This window comes from Labeo rohita, chromosome 15, assembly GCF_022985175.1.
Source record: "Labeo rohita strain BAU-BD-2019 chromosome 15, IGBB_LRoh.1.0, whole genome shotgun sequence".
Classification (NCBI taxonomy): domain Eukaryota; kingdom Metazoa; phylum Chordata; class Actinopteri; order Cypriniformes; family Cyprinidae; genus Labeo; species Labeo rohita.
The window spans coordinates 19,800,499-19,822,942 of NC_066883.1; the positions used below are offsets into that span (position 1 = coordinate 19,800,499).

Here is a 22,444-nt window from a genome sequence, read left to right on the forward strand (position 1 = left end):
ATGTGTTCCACATGGCTAAAATGGCTTGGAATCATATGAAAGTAATACTTATTACTGGCTGAACTGTTCATTTAAACAACCACAATATTTCATCCAAAAACAACCAAATGGATCAAAGTGTAAACACATGCATCGCAGTATTAGTGTTACACGGCACATCGAAATCACAAACACTTTGACATGTTCAAAACGAACTTTTTTATTATAAACAGAAGGCATCAAAAACAAAGCAACGTCTGTCCCTCATTTCCAAAATGATTTACAAGTCATCAACCATTTGTATAACTCTAATATGTACAAAATAATCTTTCAAACTCCTGAGAACTAAATATAAAAAATGAACATGAGAAGATAAAAAGCACATGTTAACCAAGCGTGAACATCCTCTGCTCAATGTTCTGGCCTCATATAAAAATATGTTTATTCCATAGACAAATATCTCCTGCCAGAATATGTACAAAAAAATAATATATACCACAACTGGCCTCCGTAACACTCGCAAGTGCTACCGTTGTAAATTTCCAGTGAGTTTGCACCATTGCCGGCGCTTTTGAACTTGCAACAAGAGTTGTCTTGTTAAAGAAAGGCAAATCCAGAAATACAGTAATAATAACAGGAACACAAATAACACTTTGGAAATACAGAACAGAAAAGCGTGTCACTGAATGGTGAAAGAATAAATATCTGATGCTTTAATGTATGGCCAAAGGCACTATGCTTGTAAATATTTATTAAAAAAAGAAGACATGTAGTATTTTATAACCATTTTGTACAACTTTATGAAGTTGTGTCACATTGACCATGCATGCAAGAGTCCGAAAAAATAAAATAAGTAATAATAATAATAATAATAAATAAAAAGGAAAGTTTTTTTGTGTCTTTTGAACCTTTCTGAGTGAAATGAGAAGAAATAAAAAATTAAAATACTGAAAATACACTGTAAAAGATTTGGGAGGTCAAAACTCAATTTTATATTGATTTATGCATTGAAAATGTTGTATTTTTAATGCAACAATGAACATAAAACATTGAGTTTAGTCCTCCAAAATCTTTTACAATGAGGCAAACTCTTATTATATGGTCTTTTTTAACTTGATTCAAGACTTTTTTCTAATAATTAGCGATACAAATAGCTGCAGATCAGTTAAGCAGTCCAATCTGTTGAGGTAAAAAAAAAACAGATTTTTGTCTTGAAAACTCAAAACAGACTGTACCACAGCTGTAGCAACACTGCCGCTGATTTATGAACAATGAATCCAAGCATTAGCAACTGCCGTATCTTTTTCAACAGGCATGCAACGCGTGACCATCGAGACCTATGGAGAAAAACAACCTTGCGTGCTTGCGAACAGATGCTCGGCACAACTCGGAGACGGAATGGAACGAGGTCTGTTTGCAAGAGGGCAGAAAATATTAATTACAAGATTCGATCTTTGAGGTGAGGCATGCTAGAGGAAGCCCATGCGGCATAAGTCTGCTGCGCGCCAGACGGTTTATTCTGGGAAATCCGAAGCTCTCGACACAGGGACGGGAGTGTATGAGTAGCAAGGGTGGAGAGATGGAGAGGAAAAAAAAAAGAAATCAGCATAAAATTAAAAGGAGGGAACTAAATTGGCAAAGGCCACATGGCTTCGGTAAAACCTCAGGGGCCGAACGTGGTCCTTTTGATCCGTCGTGGCAAGCGTCAACCCCCATCAGCCTATGACAGTGCAATAGGCTCCTCAGTGCAACCACATAAAACTGTTCTTCCAGGACTACTTCTATTGCTCTCTAACTTATGCATTAATGAAAAAGACACTGCTGTGGGAGGGGTGTGTGATGACATACATCAAAATATAGACCAGCTGGGTTAAAATTGCATGTGTTGAGAAAAAAAATGAAACAAGCTGTATTTCAAGAAAAAAAAAAAAAAAAAAAAATTGGTAATCAGTATTTTTGTCCTTTTTTTCAGAAAAAAATATTTACCCATATTTAAAACTAATTCAGTTTAGCCAAGAGGGAAAAATGGCATAATATACTTGAATTATGTTTATTTTTTAATCAACTTAATGCTGGTTTTTAAACATAAACCTAAAAAAAAAATACTTAAAATAATAATTATTTAAATGTATTAAATACATTAATTACCACAGTGCATCTTAAATAAATGTATCTTATTTTAAATTGTGATATATATTTTTAAAATATATTTTTTATATATTTTCTTGAGGAGCAAGAAATTGTGTGAGATCGTATATATAAGATTATAAATAAAATCTACTTTCAGTAAATTTAATTTTATTGTTCTTTTTATTAAAAACAAGTTAAAAATGGTCAGTGGCGTAAGAAAAATAAACTTAATTCAATATGTACTGTGCTAATTTTACTTCCCAGCTTATTGTATTTAATACTTTTAAATAAAAATAATAATAATAATAATAATAATAATACAAAACCTGTCTTCCAAGGAACACCAAACATAATTTTTTAAATATTCTTTATGCAATTTTATGCAATTTGTTCAAGAAATATTTATATAGATATTATTATTATTATTATTATTATTTAATGATTAATAATTATCATGTAAATTTATTTTTCTTACTCCACTGACAATTTTGTTATTGTTTTAAACAAAACTTGTCTTACTAAAAAAACAATAAAATTAAATTTAAATTTACTAAAAGTACATTTTTGAATATTTTTTATGCAATCTCACACAATTTTTGCTTCTCAAGAAAATGTAAATTATTTTGAATATATAAAAAATTAAAAGATGATACAGTTTCTTGATAATATATAATATTTATATATTAAATATATTAAATAAATTTAGTTAGAGAAGTAAACAGCATAATACATATTTAATTGTTTATTTTTCTTACCTCACTGGCATTTTTTCTTTTAAAATAATAAGCACTGTTTTTATGTTTATAATAATAATAATAATAATAATAATAAATACCAAAAAAAAAAAAATCTTCCATGGAACACCAAAGTACTTTATGCAATTAAATGCAAAATTTGCTTCTCAGAAAATATCTTGAAGATAATTATATTATTTATTATAATGCAATCTATATATATTATAATAAATTTATATTTTTTCCTAAAAAACAAGATCAAAATACTGATTAAAAAAAGAAAAAAACAAAATCCCTGCAATCAAAATGCTTGCAAGACTTTCAAACTCAGTTTATGTGACTCTTCATGTGAAAGTAAATTGATGTTTTGCTCCTACACTGGAGAAGTCATATGTATATACTTAATAAAAAAAAAAAAAGTGAAGAGGAAGGAACCAAGAATACGCTGCACCTGGTTTTAAAGCTAACAGTCATGTGCAATGTGGTAACTGGAATGGTTACGCACAGTGTAGCTTAATTTTAGCAGACTTGTTTTCTTTGTATAAATCCACCCTATGATCATAAACCATGTAAACCTCTCCCTTTACGTCCTGAAGTCGCAGCAGTCCACCGAATGAAAACCATCCAGAACATCTCTGCAGTAAAGTACAGCCGTTTGCTAAGTGTAAAACGTGAGGATGCAATCGTAAACCGTAAAGAATACATAAAATACATTTATAACGTACACTTTATCTCACTCTGCTGAGTTAAATAACACTTTCTTGCTGATTTTAAATTATAGCTGTCCAGTCAAAGTTCCCCTGCCTTTTCAAACATACCACTCCCTGCGTGAAATCACAGATCCATCCACGTGAGACACGTAGTCGCTGTCTGTGCCGTTGTCGTAGCACTCGTCCTGCAGGTAAGGGGAGCCGTTGTGTAGCGGTGGCCCACTGGGGTTCACGTTATGATGGTTGTGGTGGTCGGAGTAATACGTGCTCTCTCTCTGAAGGCTGAGATTGTCTTCCCAGCCATCCATGTCTTTGTGGTCATTAGGATAATCGGGATAGATAATGTCTCCTTCGGGTTTGGGCTTCAAGTCTTGGCTGCCGTTGCCCGAGTCGTCTCCGTAAACATCTTGAAGCTCATGGGGTTGAAGGACGTCTAGTTGCGACTCTTTCTGCATGTCGGATGGGCCGATGTACTGTTTGGTGTAGTAGTCTCCTCTGAATGTTCGCCGTTGGCGCATATAGAAAGCCCCTGCCAGAGCCATAAGCAACACCAGGATCAGGATCCCACCGACAGCACCGCCCACAATAGTGCCCAGGCTGCTGTCCGGCGGAGAGGCCTGAGTTGGGGCGGTGAAGTGGGCACGCTGGTTGATGGGAGCTGTGATGGTTAAGCTGGTGTCAGGCAGGATGGACTTGGTGTTGGTGGTGGTTGGGGCTGCAGTGGTCGGTGGCGGCTCTGAGAGGGCGAGATATAGGTAAATATTAAAATACAGGAAAACTGATAGATATTTAAAGACAAGTTGTGAAGAAAATGCATTAGTATTAACATTCTGGTTTGTATTGATTACTAAATCGCTGATTACTGAAACTATTAAAACACAATAAATTCAGGTGTGACGTAAAATGAGTGTAAAACATTAACTTAAAGGGATAGTTCACCCAAATGAAAATTACCTCATGATTTACTCATCCTCAAGGCATCCGAAGTGTGTATGACTTTCTTCTTTCAGACGAATACAATCTAAGTTATATTAAAAAATGTCCTGGCTCTTCCAAGTTTTATAATGGCAGTGAATGGGGGTCGAGATTTTGATAAAGTGCATCCACCTATCATAAAAAGTACTCCACATAGCTCTGGGAGTTAATAAAGTTTTAAATATCTATTTATTTTTTATTTTTTAAACATGAATGCATTTTATTAACCCCTCAGAGCCGTTTGGAGCACTTTTTTATGATGGATGGATGCACTTTTTTGGGCTTCAAAATCTCAACACCCAATCACTGCCATCATAAGGCTTGGAAGAGCCAGGACATTTATTAATATAACTCTGACTGTATTCGTCTGAAACAGAATGTCATATACACATGGGAAGGCTTGAGGGTGAGTAAATCATGGGGTAATTTTCATTTTTGGGTGAACTATCCCTTTAAGAAGAGTCATTACACTATTTTAATTGAACTATTTTTGAAATAAAACAAACTTAAAATAAAAAATAGAAACTTGAAATGAAATGAAATAAAAAAAGTACATTAAAAGCTTTGACAATGACAAAATTACTACAATTATAAATATTAAAATTATTATTAAAATGATTACAATTACAACTGAAAATATATAATGACAACTAAATATGAATAAAACATATCTTAATGATGTTATTATCATTAAGATATGTTTTATTCATATTTAGTTGTTTAAGTTTAATTCTCAAACACCATTGGCAATTATTTTTTTTTAATATACATAAACATAAATTATTTTAATAAACATAAACCCCAAAAATAATAATAATAATAATAATAATACTCATATTAAAATGTGTACTGTTTTATTAAAAAAAAAAAAAAAATCACATTTAATTTATTTGAATACTGCTTTTCACAACACATAATTTCAAAACAGCTTTACAGAAAATAATGATATATAAACTTATATATACAATTTTATATAAAGAGTTGATTGATAATACAGTTACAGTTTGTGACAAAACATAAGGCAGCTGAGATTTGTCATGTAGTAATTTTTTTTTTTTACAGTGTTTTACATGAGTCTATGTATGCTGATAAAGTTGGATATAATATATTCAACTTTATATAGAAGAACTGTGCAATAATCAAAACAATATAACAGTACGAAAAATATATACAGTATGAAAGAAAGACATTCATTTTCAGATTTGCTAAAGATTAAATTTGACAGTGTAAAAGCACTTTAAATGTTACATGACGAAATCTAAATGTAAAAATAGGGAAAATGTACATCAACAGTTAAATATCCAATATTGTACCAATAAATCTGTCCCTAAATAACCTGAGGAGAAAAAAAAACAGTCAGCAGATGCTGTGAGGTCCAAGGGAAAATAATGTTTACAGGCAGGTGGTTACTTAAAGGTTATTACTCAAGATAAAAGGACAGAACTTGCAATGACTAAGAGGAAAAACACAATCCTGCTGATGTAACAGCAGGTTCAGGCACCAAAGGGCACAATTATTTGAATTTGTAGGCCTGTGAAGACACAGTAAGAATGAACAAGTCTTCAAGACTGGCACTCCAATCTTTTCTGGGATATTACAAAGAGAAAGGATGTTAAAAGTATTGCACTTTTGGCTGGTATAAAAGAACTATTTGGTGTACCCATTTCCTGTATAGGACGTCAACTGGGGACAACTTTCATTTGAAGAAAGTCACTCTAAACTTCTCCAAAGAACAGGAGCTTAGTTCCTGATTTTTTTCCTATTTCGTTTAGTTTTTCTCTATCCTTCCGTCATCCATGTTTGTGCACTACTGAAGTCCAAAGGCTGCCACAATATTTGGATTATGATTTGACCACAGAGCTACATGATAAAGGTTCCTCATGTTTTGCAACCTGAGGATGAGCCAAATATGTGGTAAAAAGCACAGTGGCAAAGAGCTGAGTGAATTGAAACTGCTGCGAGTTTGGTCCAACTTTATTTACGTCATTGCAGAAACCTCACAGGCCAAGTGTAGAACGCTTGGCACGTTCAGCAAGCTTTCAGAAAGAGCTTCTGTTATTGCCATTTTCAACAAGAGATTCAGGAATTCACATATTTAGTAACAGGAAATACAGACTTGATACAACTCAAATGTCAAACACAAGAAAACATCCTGTGAGTTTCGTCAGATTTCTCCAGGCTGTTCTAAAATTTGCCAGAATGCACTGCACAAGCACTGCACTGAAAAAAATAAATCTAAATCTATGAGAAAATAGAAGTTTGCATCACCATTGTTTCCTCAACAATTATCCTTCGGATAATTCCAGAAAAAAGTCTCTGTGTTCAATAAAAGTTTATGATTCTTATGTTTTGTTCATCAGGATAAACTCCACAGATGAACACAACTTTTGAATGAATTTTCAAGCCTAAATATAGAAGTAAAAACATGACTTCAACATAACCAAAATTATGCTTCAGAATCTACAAGTTGGAACGTTTGAGTTAGAATAATTCACAAATGTGTGAGGCTGTAAAAGTTTACTAATAAATAGAGTCTTCCTGTTTGGTATGATGACAATTAATGTCCTAGAAAACCTCTGTAGTCCCATTTAACCACTTGTTTGCAAGTGCCTGTAAAGGGAACCCCTAGTATTCGCAAAACGTAGAAGATGTCTCTTACTGAAATATGTAGTAGAAAACCCATGAAAGATTTACGTTATTTAAAAAATCCACATTGTTTTAGAAATATTGTGGACTATGTTGGGGGCGCCAAATATTTTGATGATGTAAAATGAACTCAGTAAGCTACTGGCACTACCTGTTGCTATTTTTACTGAAACACTCTGAACTCGGAATAAGCAACTCAGAAAAAATAAATATACTGATACAATGCCACATTATGGGGCTTTTAGTTTTATTTTTCAGTCGAAGGGCAACAAGAGAAGCGATGTAAGTCTTCACTGCTTTCCTAGCAATAAGAGGAGGCGAAAAGAATGGAAAGATGCCTGTGGACTGATAAAACTTACTAAAGACCCACATCTTTGTTCTCTCCATTTTAGCCCTGATGCCTTTGAGGCTTTTAGTAGAGCACAGCTACTGAAAGAGCTTACAAATGGCAGAGACAAGAAATGCTAGATGCCATCCTGTGGTATCAGTATTTTAATTTCCAAGTTGTGTTGTGGTAAAATAGTAACAGATAGCGGCAGTAGTGCAACCATTTCACATCATTGAAATAATGGTGCCATAGTCCAAAATATGTATAAAATTATGTGGATTTTTTAAATAACGTAATTCTTTCATGGGTTTTCTACTACATATTTCAGTAAAAGACATTTACGTTATATTAAGCCACAGAAGTAAAAAACACAAGTAGGGTGTTATTGATGTATCTTATGTTGCAGAAAGATATGTGTAAACATCTTATGTTAACCACAGACCTTATTTTAGACATTTAACCAAAAACATATTCGAAAAACCCATGAAACCTTGTTTTTACACTTGTTTTTAGGACTCTGAAAATATGGATAATTGTGTGTTAACTCGGCAATAAGTTAACAGCTGCAAACTCAGTATCAGTTAAGCAATTCTCTGGTGCACTATGGAGAACTATAGAGAGTTTGCTGTCTATGTAGTGTTCCAGATGAGTCTGTTATGAGGTTCCATGGCAAAAAAAAACAATGTGTTTGAACCTTGTAATTTTTATCTAGCTTCACAGAGTCACCAACATTTGCCTCACTTGAGTAAATGACTGTGTGGATAAGTATGAATGGTGTCTGTTTGAAGAGTGTAGAGAGAATGTCAGGACATAATTTATCACCCTGTGATCCTCCCTCAAACTTCAGCCCCCCCATGGAGAAAACATCATCACTGGTATCTGTAGACCTGAAAGGTTACGAGAAACTTCTCACCTTGTACCATGAAGTGTACATCCTTAAAGCCGAGCCCAACATTGTTCTCAACTTCACACCTGTATTGTCCAGAGTCGCTCGGCTCTAAAGGACGAGTAAACACTAGGCTGCCATTAGATCTGTCCACACCTGCAGGCATTGTAGTGTCCAGTCTGGGGAGTGACAAAAGACACGATTATCAGTTTAGAGCTTGTTGACAACAAGTTTTGCCATCCTGAGGCAACCTTGAATTCTCGTGTACAACATTGAAGCTGGCAAGTTTGTTACAGAGATTTTACCATGGCTGGATTTTATCATTTAATTGACATGCACAATATGATTAGAAGTAGCAAACTTTAGTGTAGATGAGTATACAGACCTTCTCCAGAAGTACGAAACAGCAGGTGGGTTGGCACTGGCACTACAGTCCAGCTTTACATTTTTTTGTCCCACATACCACACGTCCTGCTGGGCCGTCACCATAACATTTGGAGCAACTGTAACATAATTTAAAGCATTGTTACATGATATATATATATGATCACCTTGCTATAAAAACATATTTCACACAATCACAGTTCCATTTTGTTTGACAAGATCTTGATGTTTATATCAACTTCTTAATTATATAATGACATTTTCTACTCCAATTTGTTGTTGAACTCTAAACATTTCAGTGGTGGTTCAGTTTGAAGTCTTTTCTTTTATGCCAAAAATCATTAGAATATTAAGTAAAGATCATGTTCCATGAAGATATTTTGTACATTTCCTATCAGAAATACATCAAAACTTCATTTGATTAATATTATGCATTGCTAAGAATTTCATTTGGACAACTTTAAAGGCTATTTTCTCAATATTTTGATTCGTTTGCACCCTCACATTCCAGATTTCAAATAGTTGTATCTCAGCTAAAAACTGTCCTGTCCTAACAAACCATACATCAACGCAAAGCTTATTTATTACATTTTCAAACCCTTATGACTGGTTTTGTGGTCCAGGGTCACAAATGATGGCAGAATTGATTTGTTTTGGGGTGAATTATCCCTTTAATCCTCACAAATGCTACTTCGGAAATTCACTTAATGTAGTCCTCTGTAACATTTCTTTTCTAAGCAATTAAACTCTCATATTATTCTAATAAGACATTAAAATTGAGCATGAAACCATTCTCACGCTTTGGATGTGAGTCCCAGAAACAGCAAGGGGAGATGTGATTGGCTAACTCAATTACACAGAAACCTCAGGATACTGAGGCATTGCTGTGGCTGAGAAAATAAACTGAAGTGTGATATGGAGAGAAGATTCAGGAGTGAAACAGAGAGCCTTGAGATTCAACCCCAGCAGTCTATACAACAACAACATGATCAAATTCTCACCAACATGGCCAGTGTTTTACTTTCTTATTGAACAATGCAAACACAAATCTGTGTGTAAATCTGAGATTTTGGTCTCGTTTAGTAAAAAAAAAATCTATTTTACATTATTAAAACTTTAAATGAATTTAAGCAGCATAAGACTAAGAGAGAAGTTAAGATTTTAAAATGATCTTGGCCAACTATCATTTTGTTCTTTCTTTTTTTTAGCACAAATATTACAAAATTTTAGGGTCATGTGACACTTGTGTGACACCATGTGACCCTGGACCACAAAACCAGTCATAAGAGGCAAAATTCATCTGAATGATCTGAAAGATAAATAAATAAGTTTTCCATTGATTCCATTAGTTAGGATAGGACAATATTTGGCCGAGGTACAACTATTTGGAAAATGTGGAACCTGAGAGTGCAAAAAAATCAAAATACTGAGAAAATCGTTCTAAGAAAAAAGTTTTACTTAAAAAATACTTAATTTCCTAATGATTTTTGGCATAAAAGAAAAATCGATAATTTTGACCCATACAATGTGTTGTTGGCTATTGCTACAAATATACCCGTGCTACTTAAAACAGTTAAAATAATATAATAAGCATAAACAAATCTGAACAATAAACTCTAAATTCAACTGTTGAACGTATTGCCAAGGGCATTTGTGAATACAACAAATTATAAATATAAAATATAACATTTCTTGTATTAAATAAGTAGTTCACTCCAGAATTTAAAATTTCCTCATGTCTTTCTTTCTTCAGTCGAAAAGAAATTAAGGTTTTTAAGGAAAACATTTCAGGATTTTTCTCCATATAGTCGACTTCAATGCAAATCAACAGGTTGAAGGTGCAAATGCACCTAAATACAGTTTTAATGCAGCTTCAATGGGCCCTAAACAATCCCAGCTGATGAATAAAAGTATTATCTATTGAAACGATCGGTCATTTTCTAAAAAAAAAAAAATTAAAATGCTCGTCTTGGACTAGCTCGACTTCATGCATTATGTAATCACATTGGAAATGTCACGCATGACGTAGGCGGAAGTACCGACCCAGTCTTTACTAGTCAAACGCCCTACAAAAAAAGGTAAAACAACGATTTTGGATGATTTTGAAGTACGAGTTGGAATTTTTTTGCCCTACCCTACCTTTTTAAGCAAAGACAAAGAATTAACTACACGTGACCATTACATAAAGCGTCATAGACACACATCACAGAGCTAGTGCAAGACAAGCATTTGTGGTTAAAAAGTATATAACTTTTTAGTTTTCTTAGAAAATGACAGATCGTTTTGCTAGATCAGACCCTTATTCTTCGGCTGGGATCATGTAGAGCCCTTTGAAGCTGCACTGAAACTGCAGTTTGGACCTTCAACCCATTGAAGTCCATTATATGGAGAGAAATCCTGGAATCTATCTATAAACTTGCAGTGCTTGCATGGTTAGCTTTGTCTATGATAAAACCATTAGTATTAATACATGTATGAGGTTGTAAAGCTCAAAAGTAGTTTTCTCGCTTTTAAACACTTTGGAAGGCAATGTGTGATTTACTAAGCACTAAAGCCTCCTTCTGTCAGTATGAACTCCCCCACTTGTATTTCCGCTCCTGTTGCTGCCCTTGCTGTGCTCAGATCAATATTTCATAAAGTGCCTCCATTAAGCAGCGTTCCGTTCAAACAGACAGCAGCCAAACAGTTCAAGATGTCAAATAGAAGCACACTGAGGATTAAGACGTTAACGTTACTCCTAAATTGACATCTTGTGAATTGTGAGCGATCAGCGCTCCTTGCAACATACAGGAAACTCATAGAGATACAAAACAGGGAGGGTGTTGATAAAAGCAATTCACACTCACAAGACACATTGAGCCGATAGGGAATGCGGAAATCCTTGGATAGGGCCGGATGACGAACAATGCAGCTGAGGGACCGGCCAAATGCATCCCGGGTGGGGGCCCAGAAGTACTGTACTAAAGTGGTGGTAGTGCCTTCAGGCTCCAGATGTGTGCTGTTCACCGTCCGGCCCAGGAGGTCTGATTCCCAGAAGACTTTTGCTGCTGGACGACCCCTTTCAGCTGTACATGTCGCCACCAGAGTTTCGCCATGACCATCCAACAGAGATGAGGGGCCAGGAGACACATAGACCTTTGGCTCCACTGAAGGGAGAAAATGAGAAAGAGATGAAGCAAAAAACTGCATGTTCATAAACAATAAACTGGAACCTACAGGATGGTATACAAGAAACCATGTAAAGGACGAAAACAGGCCTTAGTACACTCAGAATTGATTTATTACACCAACCCTACAAATTCACATTAAAAATGGATGATGTGAAATTACTGAGTGCCGAGGTAGGAGTACAACAACATCTCTGAGTGCATCTGAGTGGCTTCTGTCTCTACAAAAAGTGGCATATTAGTGTCTTAATATTATTGAGGGAGTCCACATGGATTTAAAGAGAACAAAAGGAAAGACACATTGTGTATTACAGCCGAATCAATCACTGTGAAATGTTCAGCTGCCCTGAGCAACAAAACCCCACACTGCTTGAATTAAAACAGCTGATTCAATTTCTGCTATTGTTTTTTTCTATAATAACATTAGGAGACCACTCACCTCAAAGGTTACATTCACACTACAAGCCAGTGTCCAATTTCAATCTTCTGTTCAAATCCAGTTTTGTGAGTATATTCACATGACCTTATAAATGTGTCCATATATCCTTATACTACATTACATAGGCATGCATATAAAACTCTACAATGGCACATTAATAAATACATTAAAATGATATAATATTTTATTATTGCATGAAATTAGAAGAACTGTGCATCACCATTAACATTACCATGACAACTTTTTTTAATACAATTGTTCTTTAATTGACAAATGAGTAAAATATCACAATTTATCACAGATTTGAATAACTATGTATTAAACAAAGCTACAGTTGTATTTAATCACAAGCCATTATTGACATCATAATGTATTGGTAGGTCCTTGCAAATACGTTCACATTTGTTGCCGTTTAAATGTTTGGAGCCTGTACATTTTTAACAAAATATTTTTGAAAGAGATCTCTTATGCTCAACAAGACTGCGTTTTTTTGCTTAAATGTATGGTAAATACAGTAATATTGTTAAATACTATAACACTTTAAAGTAACTGTTTTCTTTTGTAATATATTTAAAAATATAATTTATTCCTGTGATGGCAAAGCTAAATTTTCAGCAGCCATTCTCCAGTCTTTAGTATGGAAGCCCGTTTCTGCCACTGAATAAAGAGTAAAAAAAGATATTTGCAACTTTAATCTCACAATTCTGACTCTTTTCTCGCAACTGTTCAGATTTTTCCCCAGAACTGCCTGATACAAACTGTGAATTATAAAGTCAGAATAGCAAGATATAAACTCGCATTTCTGACTTTTTTCTCAGAATTGTGTGATATAGGCCTGGTTTCACACACAGGGCTCAGACTAAGCAAGTAAGCCAGGATTAGGCCATATAGTTCAATTAGGACATTTAAGTAATTTTTATAAACGTATCTTAGAAACTAACATTACTGGTGTGCATCTTGACAAAACAAAGGCACTGATATATTTTAAGATCAGCCAGTGCAAATTTCTTTCAGCTGAAACAGCTTAGACTTACATTTCAGTCTGGGACTAGGCTTAAGCCTTGTCTGTGAAACCGGGGGATAAACTTGTAATTTAAGTAATAAAGTCAGAATTGCGAGACATAAACTCGCAATTGCTAGAAAAAAGAAGTCTGAATTGCAAGATACAAATTCTGATAAACAATCGCAATTCTGATTTTTTTTTCTCGCAATTGCATGATATAAATTTGTAACTGCAAGTAATAAAGTCAGAATTTGCAGGATATAAACTGACAATTGTTAGAAAAAACTTGTGAGAAAAAGTTTGCAATTCTGACTTTTTTCTCAGAATTGTGAGATAGTTATAATGTCTAGCTCTGAGGGGGAAAAAGATGGATATATTCTCAGAATTGCAAGTTTATATTTCACAATTCTGACTTAATAAGTTACAATTGCATGTTATAAAGTCAGAATTGTGAGATAAAGTTGCAATTACCTTTTTTTTTTTTTTTTTTTTTTAAACATTTTTTATTCAGTGGCGGAAACAGGCTTCCATACTTCAGTGTCACGTGATCCTTTAGAAATCATTCTAAAAAGAAACATTACTCTTTATCAGTGCTGAAAACAATTGTACTGCTTAATATTTTTTGTGTAAATCATATATTCTTTTTAGGATTCTTTGATGAATAGAAAGCTCAAAAGAACCTCTTTTATTTGAAACAGAAATCATTTGTAACATTACAAATGTCTTTAATGTGACCTTTAATGTGACTTTTGATAAATGTAATGCATTCTTGCTAAATAAAATTATTACCTTCTTTTTTTTTAAAAAAAAGTGTAAAAATTGAGTAATGTATTGCATGAATCTGGCAAAAGTCAGAATTTAGGAACACAGTGAATGCAGTCACAGTTCCCTCTATTAATAAAATCGTATCAATACTATTTTAATTTGTCCTTTTCCCTCTTTCCTTTCTTCATCACTCTCTCTAGAGAATTGCAACAGCTGCGCTCTTAAGAAACAGTTTTGCCATGTGGGCCAGGAACGTCAACTTAATCCTACACCCAAGGCCGTCTGCTCCACACACCTGTTCTACTCTGTTTACAGGCTGCTCCTGTGTACGAGAAATCTAAAAAAAACCAGAGACCCCAAATGCTAAATATAGCCCTGCAGCACCTGAATGGTGGGGACCCACAGTGTATCACAGAGCGCTGACATCCGAATGCCAAAATCAGACCCACCCTGCATTCATCTAACCTGAACTCTATGCCATCTGCATCACACTGGAGCTCTGCTGACTCAGAGCTTGCAGGGGCATCTTGGCAACTCATTCACACCCAACCCTCCTGATAGAAGACAGGGAACGGAGAGCTAGCTCATTTGACGCGCAGGTTGTGGGTGGACGAAGGCCCTAGAGAGGGTCAGAGTATTGATTTATCATCAGACGGGGCAGGAATTAGGGCCGGGTCACAGTCGCCCACACAAATCCAAACCCGAAACATTCCTGCTCTGGGTTGCAGACCAAGGAACCGCAGTTTCCCAAACAATTTCTGTCATTATAATGGACTCCAAGTGAAAGCTAAGTAATTACGTTAAAAAAGGGAAGAGAATGAATTGTGGGTACAAATTATACCGCTTAGCTTGCGTGCCGCATCTGATGTGTTTTATTGTAAAAATTCACACGGCCATTGAGAATTCCTTCGATGATTCATCATTGTTAAATTTACAAGAATAGGGATGGTGGCTTCAAGCTTGTGTGCAAAAAACACACAAACTCGAAGCAGCTGATGGGCCAGTGGCTTTTACAGTTTTAGAGGTTTGAGCAAATTTCTCCCTTTTCTGTAAAAATGCCAAGGACTAATAGGACTTTGATTTAACGTCTGAATCAGTAATGCCATTTCAGACTGGATTGATGAAATTCTGAAGTTTTACCACTTATAATAAAGAAAAGACTAGCTTCAGTTTTTTATGTTTTGCCAGGAACGCAAGAAATAAACAACTAGGAAAATATGACGCACCACAAAACAAAATAGAAGGAATGTGCCATCATGCCAGTGTGTGACAGATATTTTTGTCATCTCTGTAGCGTCTGACAACACTTCATTTAACTCGAGCAGAAAAGGGGCTCTGTAAGGGGTGTATCCAGCCCTTTCTATAATTACAATCTACCAAAATAAGCCATTCCAACAGAAGTTTCTAAATCACTTCTCTGTCATTTCAGTTATGTTTTCAAACAGAGGATTTTTGGAATGTTAGTTAATCACTTTTAAGTGATTAATGAACAAATGCATAAATAAAAGCATAAATAAACAAATAAATGTGTTTATCTATGTTTTGTTATTGTTAACACTATTTTTGGGTTAAAACCAATAAACAAACCTGGGAAAGAAAAATAAATATTCATATTTTTCCTTCAAAATTGCGTGATATAAACATGCAAATTCCAAGTAATAAAAGTCCAGATTTCTGGGATATAAGCTCGCAAATACATGAAAAGAAAACTCAGAACTGCAAGATTTAATCTGGTAACTGCAAGAAAAAAAAAAAGTCAGAATTGTGACTTTTGACTTTTTTTCTCGTAATTGTGAGTTTATATCTCACAGTTCTGACTTTTTTTCTCAGAATTGAAAAAAGTTTATATCCCAAAATTCAGAGAAAAAAGTCAGAATTGCAAGAAAAAAAGTGATCCTATGATCCTTCAGAAATCATTCTAACAAGAAACATGACTTATTATCAATGCTGAAAACAACTGTGCTGCTTAATATTTTTGTGTAAATCACCATATATTCTTTTCAGGATTTTTTGATGAATAGAAGGTTCAAAAGAACCTCTTTTATTTGAAATAGAAATCTTTTGTAATATTACAAAGGTCTTTAATGTCACTCTCTGAAAAATAAAACAAATAAACAAATAGATAAATAAATAAATAAAGTATGTTTATCTATGATTTGTTACTGTTAATTTTTGAAAACAAATCTGGGAAAAATAAATAAATGAATAAATAATAATAATAATAATAATAATGTTTTCTGTATTTGTAAATAAATAATATAAAGATGCATATAATGTTTTCAAAATTAATAATACTATTATTGTATCTTTATATTGCAAATGTATAGATGCTATTTAGATGCTATTAGAGAATATTTTCTTTGCAATAATATTAGTTAGATTCTACTTATACTACTTGGCACAAGTGCCAGATATTTGCACCTCGGTATTGTAGCACATTATAAAACAGGATACAATAACAACGTATTAAGTGTAAATGATCATTTATAAAACGGATAGTTCTGGTCCTTAATTCTGATTGGTTGAGCCACGTTCAAAGCTGTTGTAAATTACTTTATAAACATACACCTTTATTTATGATTGTGTTTTGCTCATCAACCACTTTGTTGCAACCACAACCATTTCTGAGGAACTACATTGTCTGGCGGACGAATAATGTTTTTAATTAATATCATTACACTTTATTTGCTCTGTTTTATTTTGTGATACCTTACTACGTATATGGAATAAATGTTTTATGAAAACAGTAAGTCCTGTGAAGCCATGGTTTACAGTGAATTTGTAACAGCTACGTGGGTTATATCAGTTAAGTGGGTTATATCAGTTAAGGGGCTTCGCGTTGTACCTAACAACGCCCCTTAGCTGTTACAAATTCACTCACGGCTTCACAGGGCTTATTGCTTTATTTTATTCAAATTATTAAATGGATGCTGCCTTATTGGCTACTAAAGTGCTTATAAAGCACTTCCTATGCCTATCGCTATCCCTAACTGATAAACACCTGTGAGGCACTTTATTTTACACTTTTTGATTATTTTCTTCATTTTATTGAAAATAAATACCTTTCTGATCTGATATGTGAAGTGAAAAGAGTGAAGTTTGGCAAAAGGCAGATTTAAACTTGGGTCGATCATGTCAAAAAGTCACTGCTATGAGCTTTCGAGTAAATAGTGTACGAGTTAGTGTAAATAGCCTCTGCCAACGAGGCATGCTATTTGCACTTTATGGCCCAACAAATATTGGGTTCAAGAGGATTCTAATGTCTTACAAAATTTACAAAAGTATACAACTAAATAGTTTACAAACTGTTCACAAAGACATACTCACCCATAATGTCCACAGTTGTGGATGCTTGCATGTTTCCAAGTTGAAAGGTGACCACTTTGCAAGTGTAGGACCCAATGTCTGCAAATCCCACGCCTTGCAGGACAATGGATACATCGTGGACTGAGGGCTTGATGAAGTGCACACGTTTGTTGTACTCGTCAGCTATGGAGGTCCCGTACTGAGGGTTGAAGACGGCTAAAGTGACAGTGCCGGAGGGCAGCCGGCGTTCCCAGGAACTCTGGGTCAGGCTGAGGTTTGTGCTGACCTCCACCCTGCAGGTCAAAGTAACATTTTTCCCCAGCACTGCAGTCACCTGTTCAGGAACCACAACCTTGTTGGCCCACACACCTGGAGAGATACAGATCATTAGAATTAATGATACAGGAAATAGATTAGAGTAGCCACGTTTCCATTCAACACTATAAAATAATGATTCCAAATAGGGGGAGCAATGCAATAAGAACCATTTTTGGATCCCCATATAACCTTTCAGAGAACAGTTCATAAAAGAACCATTTTTCTTAGTGTGAAGAACATTTTAATAATCTAAAGAACCTGTTTCCACTATAAAGAACCTATCAAAGAATGGAAAGGTTCTTCATGGAATCACAGATGGCAATAAAGAATGTTTATTTTTAAGATTTTTTTCCATGATAAAGAACATTTTGTGTAATGAAAAGTTTCCATAAATGTTCAAGATCCTTCATGGATTCTTCATGATATACAGTTGAGGTCAAAAATTTACATACACTTTGCAGAATCTGCAAAATGTTCATTATTTTTTACCAAAATAAGAAGATTTTTTAAACTGTGTTGTTACCTGAATGATCCACAGCTGTGTTTTTGTGTCAGTGATAGTTGTTCATAAGTCCCTTGTTTGGCCTGAACACTTAAACTGCCTGCTTTCCTTCAGAAAAATCCTTCAGGTCCCCCAAATTCTTTGTTTTTTTAGCATTTTTGTATATTTGAACCCTTTCTAACAATGACTGTATGATTTTGAGATCCATCTTTTCACACTGAGGACAACTGAGGGACTCATATGCAACTATTACAGAAGGTTCAAACGCTCACTGATGCTTCAGAAGGAAACACGGTGCATTAAAAGCCAGGGGGTGAAAACTTTTTGAATTTGAAGATCAGGGTAAATTTAACTTATTTGTCTTCTGGGAAACATGTAAGTATCTTCTCTAGCTTTTGAAGGGCAGTACTAAATGGTAAAAATAATGGTATTTAGGCAAAATAAGAAAAATATACACGTCTTCATTCTGTTCAAAAGTTTACACCCCCGACTCTTAATGCATTGTTTTTCCTTCTGAAGCATCAGTGAGTGTTTGAACCTTCTGTAATAGTTGCATATGAGTCCCTCAGTTATCCTCAGTGTGAAAGGATGGATCTCAAAATTATACAGTCATTGTTGGAAAGAGTCCAAATACACAAAAATGCTGAAAAACCAAAGAATTTGTTTAGAACAAACAAGGGACTCGTGAACAATGTATGTAAACATTTGAACGGGGTAATTTTTATAAATTCAACTATTATTTTTTCTTGTGGACAATATGTAAACATCTTTTTATCTATATGAAATACCTTATTCAGGTCAGTATTAAATAAAAAATTACATGCACTTCGTATGATCCCTCTAATTTTGTTATATAATTAAGATTTTGCAGATTCTGCAAGGTGCACGTAAACTTTTTTAACCTCAACCGTAGCTGAGGGAAATGCTACTTATCTAGAAATTGTTGCCAGTGTCGACAAAATCTGTGAATGTCAATTCTTCAAATGTTCCGAACAATCAATTTACACCATTCATGTTGTTCAAATACTGCAGCACATTTTAGAAGGAACATCTCATAGAAACCTTTTTACATTATAGTGTGAATCAGTTTAAAACGTTATATGCTCTTAACCAGTTCCATCTGTCTAATCTTGCTGACATCACTTCCATCAAGAGAACCCTTGAAAGGTCATAACTGAAGTACAGTAGTGGGAGATCTCATACAGCAGATAATGAGGGCTCGTGTTTTCCCCAGCCTTAATTACGCCCCATGCGGGAGGCCTTCCTTTTCAACTGCAGCAGGCTGAGAGCGCTGTGCCACACAGCCCGTGCTTCACATCCATAATGAGCACCATACAGACCCCCGCGTCACACTGCGGGACGCTCTGACTGTCCTCTCTGTTAACCGTCTGAGCACCTTGCCTAATAAAAGCCGCTGGAACAAGATGAAAAACACCAACAGCCAATTTGGGAGTTTTTTACTGTTTAATAGGTCTTTTTAATCTGCGCCTGTGCCCTTTGCATGTTTATTTGAACATACTGGAGGTATTTGCTGATTCATGTAAACATGATATTCTTGCGAGCTGGCAGTTAAGACAATGGAAGAGACTGATTAAAAAAAAGGTGCTGGGAAAAAAGGATATCCATAAGGGGTCCCATCAAAGACACCATGATATAAACTTAAGAATTTTGTTAGCTTCAAAGCTGGCAAAATTAACATTTTTTGTTTTTCCTTTGGGGAAACAGCAAAAATATTCTTGATTCGTACTACACTTAATAGTATTATTTATATTGAAATTAAATACCTCTACATGCTTCTACAAAAAAAAAAAAAAAAAAAAAAAAAGGTGGTTAAAAAAGTGAAATATTCTTACTATTTGTACTAACTGTTTTCTACTTCAATATATTTTAAAATGTTATTTTATAACATTTTATAACATTCAATATATAACATTCAACATATAACATTCAATATTTATTCCTGTGATGCAAAGCTGAATTTTCAGCATCATTACTCCAGTCTTCAGTGTCACATGATCATTCAGAAATCATTCTAATATGCTGATTTGCTACTCAAAACACATTTTTCAAAAGTGACAGTGAAGACTTTTACATTGTTTTGGATCAACTTAATGCATCCTTGCTGAATAAAAGTATTCATTCTTTTAAAAGAAACCCTGTTGGTAATGTAAACATAAATGCAATTTTTTGTGTGTGAAAAAATGTATCATAAACACCTGCGTTAAACATTATACAAAAATAATAAAAAAACATTTAAAAAATAAATGTCAAAAGCATGTTTGTCATGCTGTTAATTACTAAGAATAAATCTGAAAAAACAACAAAAACAACAACAAAGGAAATGGAAAATGCATGCATATTAATGCAAATATAATGAAAGTCAAAGAGGAAACTCTTACTGGAGGGTGAAGATTTTTTTTTGTTAAACCATTTACATGAACTCTTCAGTAAGCAAATTCAGTTTTTGTAAGCCTTCTTTTCTAAGCGGTTGAACCTCTGCTGCCGTATTACTGACGTACTTCTTGTTTGTTTCATGTAAACAGTGCTTTACAGATAGTTTCGTCACTTCCATTCCAAGTTCTTTCCTAGTAACCTTGCATGGATACAAAGCAAAACTCACTAGGCTTGTGGAGAGGTCAGAAAACATCACAAAAGATTTTTTTTCCATGCAATGAACACCAATGTGGTGCAACAAAACACTGGATCTCAGTACAGGTTGAAAGTCATAGAGGTTTGGAATGACAAGTAAATGATGACATGCATTTTTGGGCAAACTATCCCTTTAACAGTCACTCTTGTTTGGTAAACAACAACACACTGCAGCTTAACCTCATGCAAGAAATCACGGTGTCCTGAAAACAAAACAAAAGAACGCATTTCCGTGAAGATCACTGGAAAACAGAGAAAAAAATTATAGGCTACAGAATGGGAGCTGTGCAAAACATATTTTGAGAGAAACACTGTGCAGTGAAAATAAAATCTCCTTAGTCATTAAAGCCCACAAATTGCTGCATTTCAGATGGAAAAATTGTTAATCGAGACACTAAGCCTTCCTCTCTTTAAAAAGCTTAGAGAATTTAATGCTGCTTGTACAAATGACTGTGCTAAGAAGTATTCCTACCATCAAAACAGTCACAAGGTAAAACCCATACTATTTAAAATACATAGGCCGGGTATACGAGACCATATCATAAAAAGTGGGTCTATGGAGGCACTAAATAGTGGCTGATATTTTGAAACCTTGGCAGCTGCATACTAGTGGTAAACCTCTGCTATTATATCATGCCTGTATGGGTGCAGGCTCTCCCTCTGCCTGTTCCCCTGCCCACCCTGTAATTGCAAGAACTTCACCACACACACACACACACACACACACACACACACACACACAAAGACGGAGAGAGGGAGGGTGTGTGTGCATGAGTGAGAGAGAGAAAAAGAGAGAGAGAGAGCAAGAGACTACACTGCAATCTGGCTGACAGCTAGAATATCAAATTTGCTGAGACCAGAGGATCACCCATTTCAATTCACACTGAGATCGTTAAAGAGCCATTTACGTCAATCAGCGAACTGAGTGTAGGGTGCACCGGTTTACCTGTAAGACTCCATTTTTACTGTTTTGTTAAACAGGCAGTTTTACGCAAAAATGAAAATGCTGTCATCATTTACTCACCCTCATTTCATTCCTAATTTGACTACTAAAGCAACATATACATATTCAAAAATAACTAGTTATTAAAAAGGACATGTATAAATAGGATCACATGCCTTGTGTTAAAAACTCTGAGTGCAACAATAGAGCAGAATACAGGGGTTTCGAAAAAGTGCCAACGTGACAGTCTAATGCAGTGTTAATTTTGACACCAAATTTTCATTTAGTTTTAGTCCTAGACTTTTGACTAAAATGCCATTTAGTTTTAGTCATATTTTAGTCATCTGAATTGTTTTTAGACAATCTACAGTAGATTTAGTCGGCTAAAATCTAATGGGTTTAGTTACAGTGGAATGCATTCATTACTCTAAAATTACCAAATTCATTATATTGGTTTGATATTAAGGTTTTATCATGACAGACAACTTTTTTTTTATCATGATAAACCACTTCTCATAAAGAAACGAGAACATGGTCTTCTTTTCAGTGAAGGCTAATTATGCATTCTATAACACCTTGT

The 22,444-nt window shown here is 34.7% G+C and overlaps 1 protein-coding gene across 1 annotated transcript in view; it reads right to left on the reverse strand.

The window, feature by feature from the left end:
- Positions 1–223: 223 nt before the first annotated feature.
- Positions 224–22,444, reverse strand: part of nectin3a (nectin cell adhesion molecule 3a) — a 44,827-nt gene continuing 22,606 nt past the window's right edge. Inside the window, exons 2-6 of the mRNA XM_051129070.1 lie at positions 17,474–17,821; positions 11,619–11,918; positions 8,774–8,891; positions 8,416–8,567; positions 224–4,289 (exon numbers count right to left, since the gene is read on the reverse strand). Coding sequence (XP_050985027.1) covers positions 3,652–4,289; positions 8,416–8,567; positions 8,774–8,891; positions 11,619–11,918; positions 17,474–17,821 — 1,556 coding nt within the window. The 3' untranslated portion in view covers positions 224–3,651. The remainder of the gene's footprint in view (positions 4,290–8,415; positions 8,568–8,773; positions 8,892–11,618; positions 11,919–17,473; positions 17,822–22,444) is intronic.